The 24524-nt window shown below is 35.5% G+C and overlaps 1 protein-coding gene and 1 long non-coding RNA gene across 10 annotated transcripts in view; one reads left to right on the top strand and one right to left on the bottom strand.

Annotated features, from left to right (window-relative positions):
* Nucleotides 1–374: 374 nt before the first annotated feature.
* On the top strand, nt 375–3824 carry LOC135770878 (uncharacterized). Its single transcript, XR_010542794.2, has 3 exons — nt 375–877; nt 1107–1200; nt 1684–3824. It is a non-coding gene; the product is annotated as an uncharacterized lncRNA (long non-coding RNA).
* The window catches only part of mag (myelin associated glycoprotein), a 35491-nt gene continuing 13630 nt past the window's right edge, over nt 2664–24524 (bottom strand). For 2 of the 9 annotated variants that reach the window (XM_065280761.2, XM_065280763.2), the window contains exons 2-13: nt 24022–24119; nt 20932–21071; nt 20732–20810; nt 20235–20603; nt 17936–18232; nt 17083–17340; nt 14077–14337; nt 13606–13914; nt 11822–11921; nt 9688–9790; nt 6516–6569; nt 2664–6200 (exon numbers count right to left, since the gene is read on the bottom strand). In XM_065280761.2, the coding sequence (XP_065136833.1) occupies nt 6039–6200; nt 6516–6569; nt 9688–9790; nt 11822–11921; nt 13606–13914; nt 14077–14337; nt 17083–17340; nt 17936–18232; nt 20235–20603; nt 20732–20780 (1962 nt within the window). In that variant the 5' untranslated portion in view covers nt 20781–20810; nt 20932–21071; nt 24022–24119 and the 3' untranslated portion in view covers nt 2664–6038. Of the gene's footprint in view, nt 6201–6515; nt 6570–9687; nt 9791–11817; nt 11922–13605; nt 13915–14076; nt 14338–17082; nt 17341–17935; nt 18233–20234; nt 20604–20731; nt 20811–20931; nt 21072–24021; nt 24124–24524 lie in introns of those variants that run through there. The other 7 variants (XM_065280767.2, XM_065280768.2, XM_065280762.2 and 4 more) reach the window with 5 other exon arrangements.

Raw genomic sequence — 24524 nt, 5'->3', positions numbered from 1 at the left:
GAGAGTTGTGCTTGTAATCTGAAGGTCACTGGTTTGAGTCTCTCAGCTGGCAGGGGCTGAGGTGCTCAAGTCATGTTTTCCTCAATTGCTCTGCCCACTGTTGGTTTATTTATTTATTTTTAACATCATTCAGCATCTATGGTTATATTCATGGAGAGAACCGGTTAATCTTTACACATATTTGTCCACAAAATTTGATCAGTACACCTTGCGAGAGGGGCAATTTGACATCTCCAATACCTAACCTGCATGTCTTTGGTCTGTGGAAGAAATCCGGAGTACCCGGAGTAAACCTGCGCGCCTACACAGGGAAAACATGCAAACTCCACACAAAAAGGCCTCCTGACCCAGCTAGGGATCAAACCGGGGACTACTGCTGGTTTAAATAAACCATGATTTAAACACACTGTTGGATTTGTCCAAATTTATTCAAAACAACGCAGCAACCCAGGGCCTCTTGACATCCTAGCAATATACCTTAATGTTTTATTCAGGACAAGGCAATAGATATCTTGTTCCATGTTAGATGAATTTAATATATGTCAAATCTGAGGTACGTTCAAGAGCTTCGCTGTTATTCATTTCTTTCCAGTTGCTCCCAGAATTCGAAACACCTCCAGTTGCTCTCTTTGGGGTGATAAATTGACCTGTGTGTGTGTCAGTGATGGTATTCCATTGGCCGATATTTCCTGGCCACTTTTGGCTGTTGCCCCTGATTTTTACAGTATTTCTACTTCAAGAGAGGACTACAGTATGAGTAACATCTCCATCTCTGGCTTCAGCCACCTCAACTCAACCGTCGAATGTATCAGTGTGAATGAATTGGGTGGGGAACAGATGGAAATCCCGGTGAACAGTTTCTCTGAAACTCACAAAGGTAGGCAGAATACGTTCATTGTGTTTGTATCATATTTGGGGAAACAGGACCTCCAGGAGTCTGGGGCAAAACAAATGTTGTAAATGTGAAATGCGAAATAATTCATATTTTACATTTGATTCGTTTTTCCCTTTCTTTGTTGCCACAGTGCGCATTAAAATGGTAAACATTTGATTTTACAATGCCTAAAATTTCTTCTGTTCCCTTTTTTCTGTATTTTATTTTTTAGTAAGTGGGAGTTTGTCTACGCCTTGGATATTTTGTATTATTTTAGTTGTTTTTAATGTCGTCATCTTTGTGGCTATGACGGTCCTTTACTTACGGTAAGAACTTTAAAAAAGCACAAATATAATTGTGTCATTTTTTTTATTAAACAAGAGTTGAAAAGATATTGATGCAGTCACATTAAGCATTGTTGTTATTGACAATTGATAAATCTGCTTGATAAGAGGTTGTGTTTAAATGTGTGTTCATATGATCATTTAGTATTTTTAAAATGTGGTATTGTGTCTAATATTGTTGATTCCATTGCAATGTACAAATACAATGTAACTTCGCAATACATTATATATTGCAAATAACAAACACATTTTTTTATTATTTATTTTTATTTAGTTATCAGGGACATTGCACATTAATAAGAAAAAAATTCTATAAATGCACCAGAATTAGCCAAAGGCTATTTTCCATCCATTGTCCCTGGATAAAATGTTATAATGATTCTAAGCTTCAAATATGGATATTTTAATGTCTATTTTTTAAGGGGTCCGTCTGACAACTAAATGAAGATTAATTTCTTTTGACAGGAGGAGACGAGGAAATAAGACACCAAAAGATGACAAACATGTCTATATGACTACAATAAAGACAGAAGAATCCCTGTATGAGACTATCAACACTTCAGAAAGATCTTAGTGCTTTGTCTGACACTGCCGAATGTGGAATCTATGTACATATATATCTATGGTCTGATATCTATGTGCGATTAAGTGGAGGCGGGGACCAATTTGCATATTCATTCATCTGCATAGCCAATACTAAATGAGAAAAGGGTGTACAGTTACATTTAAACTATTATAAAGCAAGTAGAAATGACTGTCACAGGAAAAATTTTTTTTACATATGCTGTTATGATGCTCAAAGATGAGTTTTAAGTGATGATATTGTTTTGTCTCAAGATGTAAACAATGTTTTTGTACGTTTCTTTTTGTTAGAAAAAACTATATATAACTAGTCTAGTCCTGGCTTAATCTAAACCCTAAACTCTTCTAACTAATATTAGCCCAATGTTTTATATATAATATATTTTCTTTGTTGGTTATGTTAAAGGAACTTAAATTACTCTATTACTAGTTTTATGTTTAACTGTTTTTCCATTTTGTCTATTTTTCACTATTAAAGGTGGTGTGTGTGAATTTTAGTGGCATCTAGTAATGAGAATGCAAATTGCAGTCAACAGCTCACCCCTCAATTTCAAAATACATACGGTAGCCACCACAGGACAAACATGTCGCCGGTGAGAACGTAGGGACAAAATGTGCTCTTTAGGACAGTTTGTCCATTTAGGGCCACTGTAGAAACATGACAGCGACTTTCATGTAAGGAAACCTCTGGTGTATGAAGATAAAAACGGCTCAATGTAAGATATAAAAAAAATAATAAAGTTCATTATGCAAGGCATTTGTACACCACTGATAATATAGTTGTGTATATTATTATATTGCATTTCTGTCAAAAGATCCTTCTAAAAGTGACACAATGCATCTTTAAATAAGAATTACATCAATTCGATACCGGAGACTTTTATTAAACAAAAAAGAAAGAAAAAGAGCACAGAACATCAAATTACAAATTATTATGAATGAACAGTGCTATTTATTTAAATAAAGATTGACAATTGATTTCTGCATTATTATGTCAATGAGTAAACAATATTATATTGTGATCAAGATTATTGCCATCACACAGTCAGATACATACAAATATTCTTTACAACACTCAGAGTGAAAAATTAGGTTTGATTTATAAAGGCAAATATTTGCTAACAAATAAATAAACATTTGTGAAGATTTGTGTACGTTAATGCACATTATATAATGTCACGTTGTGTTTGATTTTCTGCAAAATATACACCATTGTAGCGCAATGTATGTTCTTGTTGTGCAGTCAAGAGGTTCACAACCCAGAACTATATATCATGCAGAATATTTACATACACTGGTATACCCTGTTTGAATGCAGGATTAATTGAATATAATTACTTATTAATCTATTAGTTTAATTGTATTGCAAGGGCGGATCGAAAATATTGACCACCTAACTTCTATCGGACACAACCTTACCAGAGGATTACATAATTACACAAAACATGACATGACAAAGCACCTTCCTTTCCTGTTGAGTGTTTTTTTCTGATATATTAGTTAAAAAAAATTACAATGATCTATTAATCTCGTAATATTTTTGTAATATTCAGTATGACTTTTCTATATCAGTCCTTAGCTTTACTCTATAAGATTGCAATTTGCACCAGGACTGTACTATTACACTTAAAAAATGCTGGGTTATTGTCAACCCAGCGTTTGGGTTTAAAAGAAACAAACCCAGCCTTTAGGGCAAATCAACCAAGAAAATATTTATATTTAACCCAACAAAAGGTTGAAACAACCCAGTATATATATTTTTTTTTTAAAGTGTAACCTGATTTTACTCCTATTTGATACAAATCTAGGAATTCAATTGAAAAATTTTTTTTTTTTAAGTGTTACCAATTGAAGTAATTTTTTAAGTTGATCCAACTTTTCTCGTTTTATAATGTGTATAAATAGAAGAATAAAGAGCTTTGGGGAATAAGTAAATCCAGCAACCTTTCAATAAACCAGTTTTAAATTCAGTTACTGGTCTGTTTTCATTTATAAATGCAAATAAATAATGTTATAAATAAAAACTCAGTATCAATTTAGGCTACCATTGAAATCCAACCAATTAAAGGGACAGCTCACCCAAAAATGAAAAGCCAGTCATCATTTACTCACTCTCATGTCATTGCACAAGATTTTTGCTTCTGCTGTGTTTCAAAAAGACATGAGGGTGATTACATTTAGGTGACCATACGTGCTTTTTTAACCGGACCCTTTCTGGACAGGATTTCGGTTGCGTCCTCCAGAAGTCACATTTGTCCAGTGTATACGTCATTGAGGTTCTCACATTTCAGTTAGAAAGATTATAAAATAATTGACATACAAATTTCTTATTAACATGAAATCTAACGGTTGCTTTTCCGAAATAGAACCTGAGATATAAACCTCCATGACGTATGCGATAAACAAATGCGACTTCCGAAGGACACATCTGAAATCCTGGCCAGGACGTGTCTGGGTAAAATGGCACGTATATGGTCACCCTCGATTAAATCATTTATATTTTTGAGTGAACAATTCCTTAAACAATCACGTCAGGGTATATATTGTAAGTATCAGCAGATGAATATACTGTGTGTCGACAGATACACAAAAAAAAAGACAACGGCTGCGTCTGAGAGAGTATTAGTCCCTCCAAACAAACCCAAAACTGGGTAGAGCGCTTTTACATCGAGGACCACACGGTGCCTCGTTCCCTGATGTTTCGACTTACAGCAGACACAGTGAAGAAGACCACTAGTTACTAAGACTCGCCTGCTAACCATACCAGTTCTCACAAACTGTTGGGAAACAAGATTTCAAATTTTCCTTTTCAAGTTTCTCAACCAGGTGAATCCTGTAACGCTTCTAATAGAAAAAAGTGTGAAAAGACAAAAATATCTGGTATGATTACAGGCAAAAACAGGTTAACATATATTCCTAAAACATATATAAAGAAACGGATAAAAAAATGAAAAACTAGGGGCGTAAGGAAGGCGTGTCAATGCTTTGTGTACACTAACATCTACATTGAGACAGCGCTTTCCTAAAAATATCTGGCATAATTTACTCATGTTGTTACAAAGCCGCATTTCTTTCTTCATTTCATTGAACACAAAAGATGACATTTCAAACAATGCAATAACACTGCAAAATTGACTTTCTAACTTAATATTTTTGTCTTGTTTTCAGTACAAATATCAAAAAATTCTTGTATCAAGATGAGAAAAAAAATTTTGATAAGAAAAATTGCCTAAAAAAAATAAGTCTAATAGTTTTTAGACAAAAAATGTACAATTTAAAGGCGCAGTGTGTAAATTTTAGCGACATCTAGTGGTGAGGTTTCAAATTGCATCTAATGGCTCAGTTCACTGCTCACCCCTCACTTTTGAAACGCATAGAGAAACTACGGTAGCCACCACCGGACAAACATGTCATCTTCGAAGACAACTTAGTAAAAAGGTTTGTCCGTTAAGGGCTTCTGTATGGCACAACATGGTGGCACAAAATGGCGACTTCCATGTAAGGGGACCCTCGGTATGTAGATAAAAACGTCTCATTCTAAGGTAATAAAAACATAACGGTTCATTATAAAAGGTCTTTATACACCCCTGATAATATAGTTTTGTATATTATTTCGCATTTCTGTCAAGAGATCCTTCTAAAAATTACACACTGCACCTTTAAGTAAATTTGGGCTTAAAACAACCAAACATTTCTGCCAATGGGGTGAGAAAAAAAATCTAAAAATAAGTAAAAAAAAATCTTAAATACATAATTTAAGCAAAATTTTCTCAGCCCATTGGCAGATCATTTTGCTTGTTTAAAGCACAAATTGACTTAAGTATATTTTTTGTCTATAAACTAGACTTATTTTTTAGGTAATTTTGCTCATCAAGAAAATACATCTTCATTTAAGAATTTTTAGATATTTCTACTGAAAACAAGACAAAAATACTAAGTAAGAATTTAATTTTTTGCGGTGTAAAATTACGATAAATCATCATGAAAGTGTAAGTCTTCGGAGGCCATATCTTTCCTTATTCCCTATACAATTCACTTTCATTGTATGGAACTTCAAAAAGACACAAAAGGAACTCAAAATGTGTTTACGGATGAGTAAATGATAACCGAAAGTACATTTTTGTGTAAACTAAAGCATTAAAATGTGTAAAATATCGAATCGTTGGGGCCTAATGAATGAGTGGGCTCTAGTGGTCACCGTGTCCCGTTTGGCCGAGGCATCAGGGAAGAATCGCGGTTCATTTAGTCTTAATTTCAGTGTAGTCACTGCCGTCACCGTCAGCCCTCCTGAAGCTTCCATCCCGGTGTCGCCCGTGGAGAAATTCAAGGGCGGCATAATTTAACTCTTGCCTCTCCATGACTCCAACCGAGCCAACAGACTGGTAATCGCTGTCATCTCCCTTTGAAGAAAATGCAAGGGCAATAGTTAGTACTACAACGTCAATCTCAGTAACGTCATAATAAAAGTCTTAAACAAAACAATCTTAAAAGCAGACAGTTAGCTATTAGCTACTGAACAGAATGAGTTAGCAAGTAGCCTACATGGTGATCTGTTAGCTTTAAGGCAGCAGCAGAAAACAGCTGTAATTAATTCATTAATTTATTGTGGTAGAAACTGGATTCCCCCCCCCAATTTTTTTATATTTTGTTGTTGTCTAACTGCAGTGTATTTCACCTCCACCCATTTCTTTGCATGCTCATCTTAAATGTCTTACCGTGCCTTCCTCTAGGATGGAGTTAAACTTTGAGCCCAGGAGCTCAGTCTTAAGCTATGTTAGGGACAGAGAAACAGAGAATGCAGAGAAGCAATGAAAGAGGAGAGAATAGTGGTGTAAGCACAGGCAACGCTGGGACTCTCAGTTGTGACACGCCATCCACACTCGGCATTGTAATGATGGCTGTTACTACTGTAACAGAGTCGCATGCAAAGTGCAAACATTGTACTACATCTAAACATATGCATCATCACACTGCACAGAATACGCATCCCACAATGCAATGCGCTTGAATTGGCATTATATCTCTGATGTATTTCTTGGCTTAAATTATTACATACATTACACAAAATATGAGTATACATTTTTTTGCATCTCTAAGAAATTTTGAAACTTTGTAAGTTAAAAGTAAATTTGAATTGCACTTCTCATACTACTGTCCCTATAAGACGAATCAGTTTTTTTCCCACTTTTGTAAGTTTTGGATAAAAGCGCTCAACACAATTCATACAGATTTTATGATGTGGTTAATTCGTATGAAGTTGTACGATCAAATTTGTAGGTTTTTGTCGCCGCTGTCACGTTGGGTTTAGAGGTGTGGTGTTAGGGGCGGGGTATCATTAGCCTCTTTCACACAGGAATTCCATGCAGTGTTGCCAGATGTACGATAATTGACCTCTGTACAATGTACGATCAATAATGAAAAATCCCATAATGTATATCATAATTTCCACATTTTGTGACACTTCAAATGGTTGTTACAATCATGAGGCTTCCATACTCATTGATCTATCTGTGAATCCTACATCTACCCTCATAATTGTGAGGAGAATGCAAATGCCTTCAACCTCTTGGTTTTGGCTAGAAGGGATACAGCTATGGCCTAAATCCCATGAAATGTTGGGTTTAGGATAAAGTTTGGGGTGGGATTAGGATAAAAACAGCGCTCATTTGGCAAGATTTCACATGATTTTGGCGCTTACTGTTTCCCTTTTAGCCACAACTCCATCTCTTCTCCAGTTATGTCTTCTCGGCCAATCAAAAGTTGTTTGTCTAAATAAATAGCTGTATTTTGCACATTTGAATTGTGTACAGTAAGTGTCTTCCAAATATCATAATTTTGAGCTTCTGGTACAATCCATGGACATTTCCAATCCATTTCCAGTAAATTACTGGTAATCTTACAACCTCTCTTACTGGTAAATTGGCAGCACTAATTTACAAGAAACGTTCATTATCTGTTAACTGCAATTTACCAGTAAATTATGTAAGGAATAATTGACGACGGGCCATTGAATTATAAGAAAATAATGCACACCCAAGGTGCAATGAGGCACGACGCGAAGCGGAGTGTGCATAATTTTCAAATAATTCAAAGGACCGGAGTCAATTATTCCTCTTATACCACGGTTACCACAAACATTGCTCTGATGCCTATTTTTAAGACATTTGACAAGTTAGGTGTGCGGTTATCAGAAATTAATGCATGGGTGATTCTCACGAAACCATTGAAACACCACGCACTAATGATTTTAGCTATAAAATGTGTAATATAGTAATATTAAAAAGCATCAGAATTAACACAATACTGTGTTCTACCTTGCACAATGTGTGATTTCAACATAAGAATTTATAATTTGTCAATTTTATCTCATTTTCTGCTGAAATTCTCATTACCGCAATGTGTCCGGCTGTGTTTGAACATGCATTATGTTGTAATTTAATCAAATTAACACAAAAATATTTAGAAAAAAAATAAATGGATGTTTTGCTAGACTACTTTAGATGACAGAAAAAATATTTACTGAATATTCATGTATAATAATAATAATGAAGAAAAATTAGGAAAATGATGTGTCCATGCCTGATGTTCTCATCCTCCGCAACACTTTTTGAGAACAGTTTAAGCACACATACAGAATTTTAATAAAGTTTGATTTTGAGTGACCAAGCACATGGACCAGTTACTTCAAGATGGCTACAAGGTAAGATCATTTTTTTACAGTTAATTTGAAATATTGTCTTGTCAGAATGCTTACACGACATTTTGATTATCATTACCGCAACAGATGCTTAATAAATGTTAATTTAATTAATAGAAGCATAATACTTTGATTTTAAATGCATGTGCAGAATCTCCAAATTATGTTCTTTCAGGTTTGTCATGTCATTTTGAAAATATGTCAGTGTTGATGTTTTCTGACTGTTGCGGTAATGAGATTTTTTAAATTATGTTACAAAAAGTATTAAATGATAAGTAAAAGTGTTTAAATTAATCTTCCCATTTACTCCAGACTTTGTTTTTCAATGTCTGGTGGGAAAAAAAGTAAATTCAAGCAATTTTTACATTTTCATGCTTGACATTTTTAAAACCAAGTTTTCGTGAGAATCACCCGCATACCCACGGAACATTTCTTAGCCAATCAGAATACAGTATTCAACAGACCCGTGGTATAACAGTAAAGAATGTATGTGTGAAAGGGACTATTACTGTTTGTTTTATAATCATATGTTTTGGTACAATTCACTTCGTACTATTTCATACAAATTAGCCACCTCGTTTAAAAGTTTTTTGACAAGATTTTCATGTACAACTGGATGTCACCCACAAGCAACTTGACGAGGTCAAGGTAGCACGCCACACTTTGTAATCTGCAATCTCAGGAAAAAAGGTACAAAAGATGGTACCCTTTAAAAAGTAGACCTTTCTACCTAAACAGTGCATATTAGTAGCTCAAAGGTACCTATTGGTGCCAAATGTAAACATATCTGTATCTAAATGGTGCATATTAGGACCTCTCAAATATCAACCTTTGTACCTTGTTTTTTGAGAGTGTACTAGAAGTAGGCATTAAACAGTGTGTACTTTGGTATTCAAGTAACCATTAACTTCGATAGGGATGCGTACTAGCGAATGCTAAATTCGTTTCATTTTTCAGGTCACTAAAAATAACTTCACAAAAAAATTTGTTTTGAAATGTCTATTAATGCTTAGTGTGGAAAGCTAATAACAACAAGAGAAGGGCCAGTGTTTATATATATTTATATATATATATATATATAATCATTTGCCACACAGACAAGTTGTATTGTATTGTCTACTCGCTTTAAATCTGTATGATCACTTTGCAGGTAAAAACTGTGTAATTGCTTCATCATTGTAATATCTCACCACTTTTTTCCTGAGACTCTGTTTGTCCTTCTTGACTGCGCTGTAGAACATTGAGGGATTCTCCACTTTAGATCCCACGTCCTGCCCAGGGTTACCATTCTCTCTGAGGAGGGTGGAGTCAGAGGATCAGACTCTGTCTCGCACTCAACAATACTACAAGCTAGCTGACTGGCGGCAACACTTTAAAGGAACAGTTTCCCCCGAAATAAAAATGATGTCATTGTGCACACAGCCTCATGTCGTCCCAAAGCTGAATGTGTTTTTCTTTCTTTTGTAAAACACGAATGGTATTTAGTTTTTTTTAACGTATTCACAGCCTTGTAAAGTATAGTTTGACTCGTTTGTGTACACAGACATTCGATGCATGCGTATTGCGCCAAAATGCAATGCATCTCCTGTGCTACATAATACCATTTACCTGTAGGCGCATGCACAACTTACGCCTACAATGTATGCAGGGTATAGAAAATCTGGCAGTGCACGTATACTGTAATACGCGTGCAGTCTTCTGATGTCGAAAATTGCATCATACGCACTGTACACGGACACGTAAAAAATGGCCTATAGACCGTTTCAGCAGTAACAACATAAACAAGTGGCTGTCGCGGTGCGCACGTAACTTCCGGTAAACTCCGCTAAGAATAAATGACAACAAAGTTCTTTAAACGTAGTTTATTTACATAATAAGCAAAAAAAACACAACACATAGATTACCTAGGAAACCAAAACATTTGTTATTTTCTACGAGGCATTTGTTCAAGAGATCAGTTTAGCAACTAGTCAGACCATTAAAAAAACGAAACCGGAAGCAAGGTTCGGATCCAGACGTGTATCACGTGCGTCCGATGAAACCGTCTATACTTTGTCCTTAAACGCGACATCTACAGTAAGCTGCTTTTGTCTATGCAATGCAAATGAAGGGGGGCTAAGATAAAAGGCTATCGAGCTAGGTTGGCGTATTTAAGAATCCTTTGAGAACCAATCAAATTTCAACGATGTTTAACCTAATTTCCAAGTATTGAAAGGAAAACACCACAGTTTTTCAATATTTTACCATGTTCTTACCTCAACTTAGATGAATTAATACATACCTATCTTTTTTCAATGCGTGCACTTAATCTTTGTACAGCGCTTCATGAATGTGTTAGCATTAAGCCTAGCCCCATTCATTCCTATGGTTCCAAACATGGATGAATTTAAAAGCCACCAAACACTTCCATGTTTTCCATATTTAAAGACTGTTACATGAGTAGTTACACGATTAAGTAAATAAAACTTCTGTTTGGAGCCATATGAATGAATGGGGCTAGGCTAAATGCTAACACATTCAAGAAGCGCTGTACAAAGATTAAGTGCACGCATTGAAAAAAGATTGGTATGTATTTATTCATCTAAGTTGAGGTAAGAACATAGCAAAATATTAAAAACCATTGTGTTTTCCTTTAAAGACATTTATAAGCTGATTCAGGGATGGAGCTAAACTCGACCTACAGGATGGACTGAGGGTGAATATTGCCTTTGTATGGCTTGTAATATATAGCAGAATTTCCAATTAATATCTAAAAAAAAGTCTTTGCCATACAGTAGTGATAAATCTTTGTTTGTGTTTCACATAAGAAAGAAAATGATCTGAGTTTGGACTGACATGATGGTTAATGAAACATGACAGAACTTTAATTTCTGGGTCAACGGTTCCTTTAAGCCTGGGCATCCATTTTAACACAAGGGGATCATTTTCACCCTTAAATAAAATGGCCATTGTGCCACAGTGTCGTGTTTGGGGGTGTTTTTGTTTCGCTTGTTTTCCAATGAACGATTTCTTTTTGTTTTTGGTGGCAGAATGATATAGCGAAAAGATAGTAGCTGCTGCAGAGTTCAGGGGTTTGAGGCTAAAAGCAATGGAGGGACAATTGAACCGGCAATGGTTCTGTTAGTCTGCAGTTTCACTGCACGGTCACCATCTTAACAAGCAATCAGATTGGATCATCTGTGAGTGGGTTATGGCTTGAAAACCAAATGCCAAAAACAAACAAACTAAAATAAAACTGAAAATGGATGACTAGGCTTGGGAGTTTAACACTTTGTGGTCATGAAACTCTTTTATTCCCTTTGTTGTCTTATGAAAGATACTTACTTTTTATTGTTCTGGCCTACGTATCTCACAGCTGCGATGATGAAGGCGATGACCGCCACACCTCCAATAGTCCCCACTATGACTGCCATCATGTATTTTTCTGAAATAGTACATACAGGAATCGTATATAGCGGCTTACAAATGATACTGTAACTCAAAATTAAGTTAGCACTACACAACATGGATTTTTTTACTTAGTATTTTTGTCTTGTCTACCAGTACAATATTCAACAATTAAACGGTACATTTACTTGAGAAGCAAAATGACCTAAGATATTTAGTCTTGTCTTCTGAAAAGAGTTTAGGATTAAAACTTAAAAATTAATTTCTTTCCATATGGCAAATCAATACATTTCACTGGCCAAAACTATGTTTTAAATATATGCTTAATACACTTTGAAAATATTTTTTGTTTTAAGGGGACATTTCAAAAGACTATGATGTATAATAAAACTTTGATGTCCCCAGAGTACATATGTGAAGTTTGAGCTCAAAATACCATATAGATAATTTATTATAACACATTAAAATTGCCACTTTGTAATTGTGAGCAAAAATGTGCCGTTTATGATGTCCTTCAATATGCAAATAAGTGGATGAAATGCAAACACTGATCATTATGATGGTGGTTTGTTGAAATAAAAACTCAATTGTGCTGTCAATTATTTTCTCTCTCTCTGCACTAAATGGCAGTGAAGTGGTTGGATAGTGCAGATTAAGGGTATTATCCCCTTCTGACATCACAAAGGGAGCCACATTTCAATGATTTTCATGTGTTTTCACATTTTCTAGGTTGATAGAAGCACTGGGGACCCAATTATTAACACTTAAACATGGAAAAAGTCAGATTTCCATGCTATGTCCCCTTTACCTTCATATATTAACATATATTTTAAAATGTATCTCAGGGGCAACAAATGCATTTTTAATTTTACAACCCATACGACAAAAAATATATTTTTGTTGGCCAAATTATACAAGTTGCATAAAATGTATAAATTATAAAATATATAAGTATGAATAAAATATAAAATTATAAGTAATTTTAATATTTAATTTGATCCTTTTTAAACCTGTTATGTTTAACATACACATTTTTCTTTTAATGTTGTGTGAATATAAATGCACAAAAAATGGCCAAAAAATTAAAAATTGTTAAAAATACATTTTTGTATTAACATATTTATAATGACCTATTTATTTTTTTTACATTTGTAATATATTTAAAATTATATTTGAAATCTTTTTTTTGCTGTATAGGTTGATAAAAGATAAAACTTTAGTGGCTGATTCGTATGAATCCATACGACCAAATTTGTACACTCTTGTATGATTTGCTATCACCCCTGAGACACTGGGTTTAGGGGCGGAGTTAGGGGTTGCAAATTATTTTTTTTTCCCCTAATAATCAAATGAGGAGCTCAAATGCAAAAGCCGTTAAACACCACCTCCATCAAAAATGAGATAATGATATTAACCGAATAGTCTCAGCATGTATATTATATTGTATAATATAATATAATATATTATATAATACAGGTCATTATATACATTATTTACAAAAAAACATGTCAGACGCACTTAGATGGTATTACATCTGAGCTCTTCAAATGTTTTGGTATAATTTCACTTTCGTATGTTTCGAATCAGCCAACTCATAAAATACAAACAAATTCCTGTGAGATCAGGTTGGGTGTTAAACATGGCTAAAGCTTTTTTTAAACTTTTAAATTGAAGTATTTTGTTGTTATCTGTACTTGTGTTTTTGTCGATGATCTACTTACTTTCCTGCTGCAGTTCTAAGCGGATGGTCTCAGATCCGTATATGTTGCTGATGCTGCAGTGAACGTGGACGCCGGTATCGCCGTTGCTCCCCCGTTCGCCTTTGTCCCGCAGCTTGATGATGCCTGTGGACGTGTAGTGGTCTGAGTGCGTGAAGAAGTTGTAACGATTGTTGGACCCATTGATGGTGATATTGAGGTCCGGCAGGTGGAATTCAATTGTGGGCTCTGGGTTTCCAGAGGCGATGCATATGCAATGAACACCTTCACGAACTATAGTGCACTTGGAGTCATCAAGGAGAACTGGGGCGACTGGAGAAATAGTAGAAATAGTGAAAGAGTTACTTGGCTACAGAATCTATTATTTCTTTGATCAACCACTGTAGCTTTTTCATAAGGTATTTATCAATATTGTAATCTATGCATTGAATGTTTGCCGTTCACATCATGTGATAATTACATGCATTGACTTACATTCTACTGTTATGTTAAGAGAGCTGCTTGCTTTGCCGTGTTCATTCTCCGCTAGACAGCGATAAACTCCATCGGCCTGTGGCGTGATGTCATTCAGCTCTAATACAGAGCCCTCCTCTGCTGTGATGGTGCCCACCAGCTCCCCATCCTTCAACCAGGTCAATGTGGGCATGGGGTTACCCTTACTATTGCAATGTAGAGTAAATGAAGTTCCCTCCAGCGCTATCAGAGATTCATTGATCCACGGCTCTCGTGGAGGATCTTCCAGAGAAAAGATATATAGATTTTTGGTTAAGCTTTTATTCTTACAACCTTTTTATGCTCCAGTTATGAGAAAAGTCTTATATGAATGTAATCAGAGAAATAAATGAAATATTTTTAATAAGCATACAATTCTGGAATTCTCTTTTGGGAATTCATATGCTGCTCCTTTTGGTGTGTTTACGTAACGCATATGAAACTGGAACATAACATTACGCAGACAGCATACAGTATAAACGAAATACTGTCTTATGTATGAATATTAGGGATGCATAACAATTTATTGTGATTAATCTATAGCAGAATAAAAGTTTTCGTTTAAATCATATATGTGTGTTTGTGACCTGTGTATTATAATAATGTATATATAATTAAGCACACATGCATGTATAATTTTAAGAAAAAAAATATATTTATATATTAAGTATTTATATAACATAAATTATACATAAATATACAAATGTAAACTTTTCTTAAATATATACATGCATGTGTGTGTGTGCATTTATCTATACAAAGTTATTATACATAGTTTACAAACACATATGATGTAAACAAAAACTTTTATTCTGCTATAGATTAATCGTTATTAATCGTTATGCATCCCTAATGAATATATCAAATATCATGCAGATATTTAATTTTGACTATTGTTTTTAAAGTTGGCATTGCTAATGCACATGTATTTTACAAAAAACAGAACATATCTATTTATTTAACGCACTTCCATACTGGTCGTACTAATATGTATTTATATGAATTGTAAAACATGCTATAGAAAATTTGAATTGACCTGAAATTGTCACCTTGGATTTTCTAGGAGAATGGAAGATGAAAAATTGTATTTGAATTTTACATAAAATCTCTGAGCAGTCGGTTAAATAAGACAATATGTTAAAAGAATAGTTCACCCAAAAAATGAAAATTAGCCCATATTTCAGTGCTTCCAAAAATATGTAGTTTTTTGTGATTGTTGCGGGCAATAAACCTTGATGGCACGTTTTCTTAAAAATGCAATGGAATATGCGGGATATTTATGCAAAAACTGCGGGAACTTGCAAAAAACTGCGGGAACTTGCAAAAAACTGCGGGAACTTGCAAAAAACTGCGGGAACTTGCAAAAAACTGCGGGAACTTGCAAAAACTGCGGTTGGGGTTTGCAGCTTTTTAATGATGTTCATGTCAAGTAATTACGTCACTTCCAGAGTCGTATAATAACAGAGTTACGAAACGCTTTGATCTCGCCGCCGCGCGGTCACGTGATTCATGTAACGTTCTACAGTTCCAAACCAAGCAGGGCTGTCAATCTGTTTGCATAGGTTTTCAGCTATTTTAGGTAAATATTAGCTTGTAATGGGAATTGATCACTATACTTACTGTGTTTATAACGTTTTTTTTTTTACTAGGGAGTGATGGAAATACAGTAAATCAGTTAATAAAGATAAACAGTTAATTGTGACCCAAATGTAACTGTGGTTATCTATACCAACTACAGCAACACCGTTTATCTTTTATTTTTGTAGCAAAATATGGCTATATAAATGGCTATCAATCTGCTAAAAACATAATTCCTACACTTTTACTATATTAAAATCACAAAAAAGATCACCAACGCGGTTATTTGTAACAGTGAAGCATAACAGAAACACACTAAATTCATATTTTAAATTCACATTAAATGTTAATATAATCATACATGATTTTCGAGGATACATCACTCGTATTACTTACCAAACACAATGAAACACATAGCAGCCAGCATTGTGAAGCAGTGTGATTTTCTTACAGCATTTGTCGCTGTTGCCCCCTAGTGTTACTCGTAATATATAAAAAAAGAGTATAAAGTAGATGGCCACCAGTAATAAAATATTAAACCATTAAATCTATATTATTCACACATTATATACAACTCATTAAAATATAACATTTTTTACTAGTTATTATTAACGATAAGCATTACCTACAGCAGAGTTCATAAAATTTCAGTGTTGACTATATTAATGAAATGTCAGAAAATGTAAAGAGAAACGGTAATTTCATCGATTTACCAGCAGGTGCCATTGAAATGAATGGGCTTCAGTGCAGCGTTTGGAACTATGCGTCACTACCGGTCACTACATGAAACGCTGTTACTTCCGCATTCCATTCTTACACAACGGACGTCTATGTGAGTGTCGTAACTCTATTATTATACGACTCTGGTCACTTCATAACGTTCCCATAGCAACAGGGGACATGGCTGCGCTTGTGTGAAGTAAATGCAACATTTTTCAACTTTCTGCTGAGATATATGTGACTTTTAGCTATGAAAATAAAAGGATTATAAAATCATGCAAGCCCCACATATTTTGTGCGCGGAAATCTGTAATGTATGTGGCGTATTTGAAAAAAATGTGGCCCCCGCATAAATATGCGGACTTGAATCATGTGATCGCATAATCGCTTTTTTCTGAAGGGACTGATATTCAAGCCATCCTTTAGGTGTATATCAGTCAAACACTGTCAGAGTTATATTAAACAATATCCTTATCATATACACCTGGGTGTGTAAAATATGGGCTAATTTTCATTTTTGGGTGAATATTCCTTTAGTTGATATGACTTCCAGTTTATTTTTCACACTGAAAACTTGATTTCAGGTCTTTCACACTGCATTGTGCGTATGTCACACACAAAAAAGTCCTGCAGATCATTACAAATGGTTGTTAAGAGCTGTAATACTAGAACACATGAACTTTTACTCACAATTTACTGCCAGATACATGGACGTGTTCATACTCCCATAGCCATTGTCACCAACACATGTATAAACGCCTTCATTTTCAGGTTTGAGGTCCTCCAGAAACAGCGAAGCATTTGAGGCAGTTTCCGACATCAGCTCTTCATCTCCAAAATACCATGTTATCGTGGGAACTGGATTACTGTCCACATCACAGTGCAAGACCACCGATCTTCCTTCCATTACCTCTTGAGACACATTTACCCACACCGATCGAGGACCGTCTACAAGAATAAATCAGTCAAACTGCAATTACTGTACAATAATTATATAGACATATATAAATTGTTCATTAACCTTTACCGCTGTGAGTTTTGAGTTTCAGAACTGACCTACATCTTTAAAAAAAAGTTGGTAATAGATATGCTGCTAGGATTTACAATATTTTTCGGAAATAAAGTCTTAAAGATTAAGAAACACTAAAAGTCATTGAATTTATTTGTAACATTAAAAGAGCGCTGTTTCAAAATATTATTTGTGGGTTGAGGTGGGAAATATCCTAAATCCGATATATATGGAATGCAGCAAAGAGTGCCGCAAGGATGACGTATTTTTGTAGGCCAAACCTGGAAGTTAGTGGGACCGTGGTTCCCTTGCAAAAAAGCCGATTAATTTTCCCCATAAACTTTTGGATTATCACAAAAAATAAGATTTGTGTTTAACAAAATGTACACATTTTGTCCAACAAGTTAATCTTTTATGAATTTTAAAATCTAAATGCATTTACTAGAAATTTTTTTACAATTTTATGTTTTATACACAGAGAAGCAAAAGGATGACATAGAAGCCAAAGTTACGGATGTAGCTGTTAAAACTCACATCTGACATCCAGAGAAATGATGCGTTCATAGATATAGGGAGTGTTTGGGTAGTGGACCCGACAGCCCAGCTGTTGACCGTTGTGCATGGGTCTTGGTGTAAAAGTGAGGGTGATGGACTGTACAGCAGTGTTGCCCTCCTCAACATTGTCCGGGGTAAAAACAGGGTCAGGCAGGTAGTCGGTGTACATCCAGTGGATCTCTGGGATCATGTCGGGACAGTTATCTGGGACATAGCAGACCAAATCCAGACTCCGGTCACTGACAATCTCCTCTGGAACATCGATGTTGGGCTGATCTAGGGGAAGATGTGTAATATGTTTGTTAACATCAACATTAAATCAAAATTTGATTTTGCCGTACGTACACATTCGATCAGGCAAAGGTTAACAAATTTCCTCCAGCTCTCAAAAAACTTTCCTACTGAGCTGACATCACTTAGTCCGACAATGGATAATAAGAGAAGGTTTAACATGTCTACACAACCAGACTTTTTTACTGCATTGCGTTTTCTAGCATGGAGTGGCAGCTTTTCTTCATTCAATATAAAATCATGTCCCACCCCATTTACTGAAAGGGATACTCCAGCCAAATATCAAAATTACCCCATGATTTACTCACCTTTAAGCAATCCGAAATACACATGTCCATCATCTTTCAGATAAACATATTTGGAGTTATTTTAGTAAATGTCCTTGCTCTTCCAAGCTTATGGGAGAAAGAAAGGGTTAGGAAACAACTTTTGACTTTAAACCCCTAAAAAGTGCATCCATTCCTCACAGAGTTAATCCACTCGACTCAAATGGTGTAATAACGTTTTTTGCGCGTAATTGATGCGGTTTTGTAAGGAAAATGTCTATATTTTAAACTTGACCAATTTTAATAACTAGCTTCCGGTAGCGGCGCCATCTTGGTCTCACGCGATTCACGAGAGCGTTTTTAGCGTGGTGAGCGTTCGTTACCATGGGTACGTTGGGCAGTGACTCTTGTGAATCGCGTGAGTCCAAGTTGGCACCGTTAACGGAAGCTAGTTATTCTAGTTTATAAAGTTTAAAATAGGGATATTTTTCTTACAATATTGCGTCGATTACCCGCAAAAGATCTTTATCAACCCATTGGAGCAGTGTGGATTACTTCTTTTAATGATGGGTGCACGTTTGTGGGCTTAAGTCAGGAGTTGCCTGATCCCTGTTTTCTCCCATTATAAGCTTGGAAAAGCAACTAAGGACATTTACTAAAATAACTCCAAATTTGTTTGTATGAAAGATGATGAACATATGTATCTCGAAGTGCTTGAGGATGAGTACATCATGGGATAATTTTGATATTTGGCTGGAGTAATATCGCTTTCATATTTCGGCGAAAGTGACTGCGGTTACGCCCACTGAGTGTCAAAAAGTCCGAGCGACAGCAAAATGTGAAAAGCAGTTGTGTGATCGACTGTGCAACAGATTCAACAAAAATTTGGAGCGGTCCTTTTCCAGACTGCAAAAACCACTCAAAGGAGAAGTAAATCAGTAGCAGTAGCCATATGTCAGGTATGTCAAAGTTTTGATAAAAAAATCCTATAAAAATACACAAATGAATAGTCTTATTCTGTGTAATTGGAAAGTTTTGTTAGCGAGTCTTCATTAAAAAAAAAAAACATCCATTATGACGAGCCTTGTGTTTTACAAAGGTGGGATAGTTTAATAGTGTTAGGCAAGACAAACATAAAAAAGGAAAAGCAATTTCTGGCAATGTTCACAGACTACTGGTTGTTTGGCAAGTTGTCACTGTTAAGGCCAACTAAATTCAATTTAATCTGATAAAAGTCCGTTTTATTGTCGTTTTTGCAGCAGCCGCTATAAAAAACAGCCATTTTGTTGAATGTTTTGTCACTCAACAGGGGGAGCTCCGGCGTGGTCACGTGGAAAAGTGATGTCGTTGCATACCCTCATTACATGTGTCAATAATTAGCTTTTGCTGAAATAAAGTGATAGTTCACACCAAAATGAAAATTCTGTCCTTATTTACTCACTCCTATTTGTTACAAACCTGTATACATTTTTGAAGAATGCTTGTAACCAGACCTCTCATGAGCCCCATTCACTTATAAAGTTGAAAAAAATTATACTATGGAAGTGAATGGGGCTCATGAATGGTTTGGTTACAAACATTCCTCAAAATATCTTCCTTTGTGTTCAACATTTATGCAGGGTTGTAACAACATGCAAGTGAGCAAATTATGACAGAATTTAAATTTTTGGATAAACTATATAAGTGCACCACACTGTTTATATTCTGGTCTACACACATACCTAACACCTGGAGGTTTGTGAAGTCAGGGTAAGTGTAGATGTTGGCCCCGCCCAGATCTGCACGAAAATAATACTTTCCAGAATGTTCTGTTCCGACGTTATTTATCAGCAACGTGCAGTTTTTCTGTGACAGGTCACCCAATAGCTTGGTCCTTCCCTTGAAACTCTCATGAACAATTTCTGTGCGGGACTTAAATACCACTGGAGGGAAGAGCTGGGGGTAGGGGTGGCCAAAGTAGAAGATCCCATGTATTCCCCTGTAAGGCCTGACACCAGAGGGGTATGTGAATGAGCAGGGTATAACCACACAGGAGTTTGTCATGGCTGAAATGTCTTTGGGCATCCACACGTTCCACTGAGCACTTACATCTGTTTAGAAAGAGAGAACGTGAATCTGGCCCTGTAGTTTTATTTCATAATATATGACTAAATGTATTTTTTTTTAGGAAAATAATAAAACATGCACTGTGTACTATAGTAAATAATCAAGTCTGTACCTTTCAGAACAAACAGCAGAGGTAACCACAGCAGCTCCAAGCTCTTCATGGTCTCAGTCTATCTCTGGACCATAGACCTCTGTTAAAAAAAAAAAAGATGTTTGAACGCTATACTTTTCACGTGACTTATGTTTGATTGTATCGGCCTTAAATTTTCATTTGTATCTTTCTTTTGCATAGGGCAGCCTGATAAGCACTACCTTGAACCGGTGACAGAGACTGCTAAACCACAACCAACTATAATTCCCCTCTCCAACAACGTGAGACACTGCTGTTCCTCCCTCACAAGCAAGGTGACGCTCTCTTACAGCACATCAACTCAGCTTCCCTTCTGATATGTCTGAAAAGAAAAACATGACATCAGTATCAAGAGGCAACATTAGCCCTCCTTACCCACACGTAGATGCTCTCGAGTACGCCGTACAGGGCTGCAGTGTGTGGGAGAGAATTGCTCATTATGAGTGTACGACGTCAGCCCTTGCGTCTTTGGCACGCATATAGGCAGCACTGTTCATGTATGACACATCATCCACAGACAGACAGCATCACCCAGCTGCCTCTGTTGACTACATTTACGGGCTCAGTACTGTGTGTACATGCTCTGTCTAATGCTTTGAAATTTACATACACACACACGCATGCATCTCCTCATACTTCAGAGCAAAAGGCGAGTGCAGATGGTGGCTCATAAATAGATTTGTCTTAATCTCTGAGATTATTATATTAAAAGATTCCCATGATATCTCACAAGTTTGAGGCAGTTATTGAATGATTAACCCTTTGAGATCGGAATGGTCTGCGATTCGGGTAACACTTTACATTAAAGCAACACTCCACTTTTACTTTTTTTGAAAATAGGCTTACTTCCCAGCTCCCCTAGAGTTAAACATTTGATTTGTACCGTTTTGGAATCCATTCAGCCGATGTCTGGCGGTACCACTTTTAGCATAGCTTAGCATCATCCATTGAATCTGATTAGACCATTAGCATTGTGCTTAAAAATAACCAAAGATATTTTTCCTATTTAAAACTTGACTCTTCTGTAGTTACATCGGAAAATTATAAGTTGTGATTTTCTAGGCCGATATGGCTAAAACTATACTCTCATTCTGGCGTAAAAATAAGGACTTTATTGCCGTAAGATGACTGCAGCAGGCGCAATGATATTACGCAGCGCCTGAAAATAGTCCCATTGGTAACTTTCAATACCAGGGGACTATTTTTGGGCATTGCGTAATATCATTGATTATAACACCAGAATGAGAGTATAGTTCCTAGCCATATTGGCCTAGAAAATTGCAACTTTTAATTTTCCTTAGTACACAGAAAAGAGTCAAGTTTAAAATAGGAAAAATATCCAAACTCTTGGTTATTTTTGAACGTGATGCTAATGGTCTAATCAGATTCAATGGATGATGCTAAGCTATGCTAAAAGTGGTAACGCCAGACCCGGAGATCAGCTGAATGGATTCCAAAACTGTAAAAATCAAATGTTTCACTCTAGGGGAGCTAAAAATGAGAATATTTAAAAAAAAGTGGAGTGTCTCTTTAAGGTTTGCATTAGCTAACATACTTTACAGCATTTTTAATTCATGTTCATCTCAGCATTTACTAACCCCTTCAGACCCTGTGTCCACTAGAATGGACATAACATGTTTTGTGGTTCAAACCAATCAAAATAAGGCACACTATTAAACACCCAAAAAAGCAGGTCTGAAGGGACTAATAAATTTGTTAAAATATTTTTTTTAACATTAGTTAATGCACAATTAACTAACATTAAAGGGGCAGTTCACCCAACACTTTTCATTCAGGCATAATTTACTAACCCTCAAGTTGTTCCAAAACGGTACAAATTCCCTTTTTCTGCTGAACACAAGGAAGATACTTTGAAAAAGGGTTGTAACAAAGCAGATCTGGGGCACCATTGACTTCCATACTGTAGTAGGACAAAATAATAATATGGAAGTGAATGGTGCCACTGATCTATTTGGTAAAAAAAAATATTCAAAATCTCTTTCTTTGTGTTCAGCAGTTTACCTTACATGAACAAAATCAATAAATAACTATATTTCTTAACAAATACAACTTTATTGTGAAGTGTTACTAGTGTTTGTATAGGTATGCTTTTAGATTTTAATACATAGTGGCCCCAGAGATTATTATTTTCACAATTAAAAAAAACTTTTAAAATGCATGAATATATATATATATATATATATATATATATATATATATATATATATATATATATATATATATATACACATATATATATATATATATATATATAAATCAAGTGGCAGAAATATATATATATATATACACATATATATATATATATAAATCAAGTGGCAGAAATAGAAGCACACACTTTAAGCTAAACATTTCAAAGAAAGAGTCAGGCAACACTGTCAGAAAAAATGGTCCCTAGCTGCATGGCACTGGGGTGGTACCCTATCAAAAAATACACCTTGTCACCTAAAAAGTTCATATTATTACCTCAGAGGTGCATACTGATACCAAAGAGTGCATATTAATGCCTCAAAGGTACACTTTGTAACCAAATGTATACATTGGACCTTTTTAAAGATATTTTTGACAATTTTTACTGACAGTGTATATTTTTAGATCATAAAACATTTGGCATAATAAGCCTAGAAAAAATATTTTCTGCACTGAATGTTAGCCTCTACATGCCTGTTATTAATGCTATACATTTAAGCTAGAGCACCAACTTAAAGTGAACTTTCATTGCAACTGGTTAACAGATTTGCAAAAGTTTATGAGGACAGGTGAAACATTATTTGTTTCTGCAAACTAATTTGAAATATTACATATAATCTACTTATATAGTTCAATACAATGACTTTATCATTAACTCTAGCTTTTCTTACCAAATACTTTTTGGGTCCACTTTAAAATATACATTCACAAGTCAACTAACAAATGCCACACACACAAAACATTTTAAAGATAGCACCACCATATGACTAATTTAAAGGCAGTGCAACAATAAACCCATACAGAAATGGTTCATCAAACAAACATCCCAACTTTTTTCCTCAATAATTAAAATCGAGTCATTATATTGGCACCAGCTGTTCCAGTAAGACAGAACTCATTTATATGCCCATCACATAAGAACTAAGTGGCAGTAAACTGCTGTTATTTTAAGCTGAAACCCTGGCACTAGCATGAGAAGGATGAAGCAATTCACCAGCCAGATACAGAAACAAACAATCCATTCATGCACCACAATTGAGTCATGCAACATCCAGAGCACTTGCCTCATACCAGATCCAGATTTAAATCTTGGGTTCTTGTGAAGGGAATGAAGTGTTCCTCTGATGGTTCTTCTCTGCTCCTGGTTCTTCTGCTTGAGCTCCTTTCTCAGAGGTGAAGAGAATGGAAGACGACACAAAAGGAGGGAGGGAGGGAGAAAAGATTGAGTTTTAGCTGTAAGCTGGGTGAATGTGTGCCGTGGGCAGGTTTGAATATGCAGTTATTTCTCTCCATGCATTCTTTCCTGTGGCCCACACGTGCATTCTTTTTCATGACATCCCTGAACTCTGTTTTCTGACAGTCTGTCTGGGGCATGACCGTCCTTCATGGTTTTTTGGGTATTTTTCCGCTATAAGGATTGGATACAGTTGTGCTTAAGATAGAAAAGGTAGTTACAGCTCAGTGAGGTCTTTGGTGTTGCTGTTTGATGTTTTGATCGTATTGGGCTTCGTACAAAGCAGTTACTGTAGGAGTTAAAATTCTAAAAAAAAATCAACCTAAAATTAAA

The sequence above is a fragment of the Paramisgurnus dabryanus genome, chromosome 8 (assembly GCF_030506205.2).
Source record: "Paramisgurnus dabryanus chromosome 8, PD_genome_1.1, whole genome shotgun sequence".
In the NCBI taxonomy this organism is placed as follows: Eukaryota; Metazoa; Chordata; class Actinopteri; order Cypriniformes; family Cobitidae; genus Paramisgurnus; species Paramisgurnus dabryanus.
The sequence above is the reverse complement of the archived record's forward strand: the minus strand, read 5'-3'. Positions and strand labels throughout refer to the sequence as shown.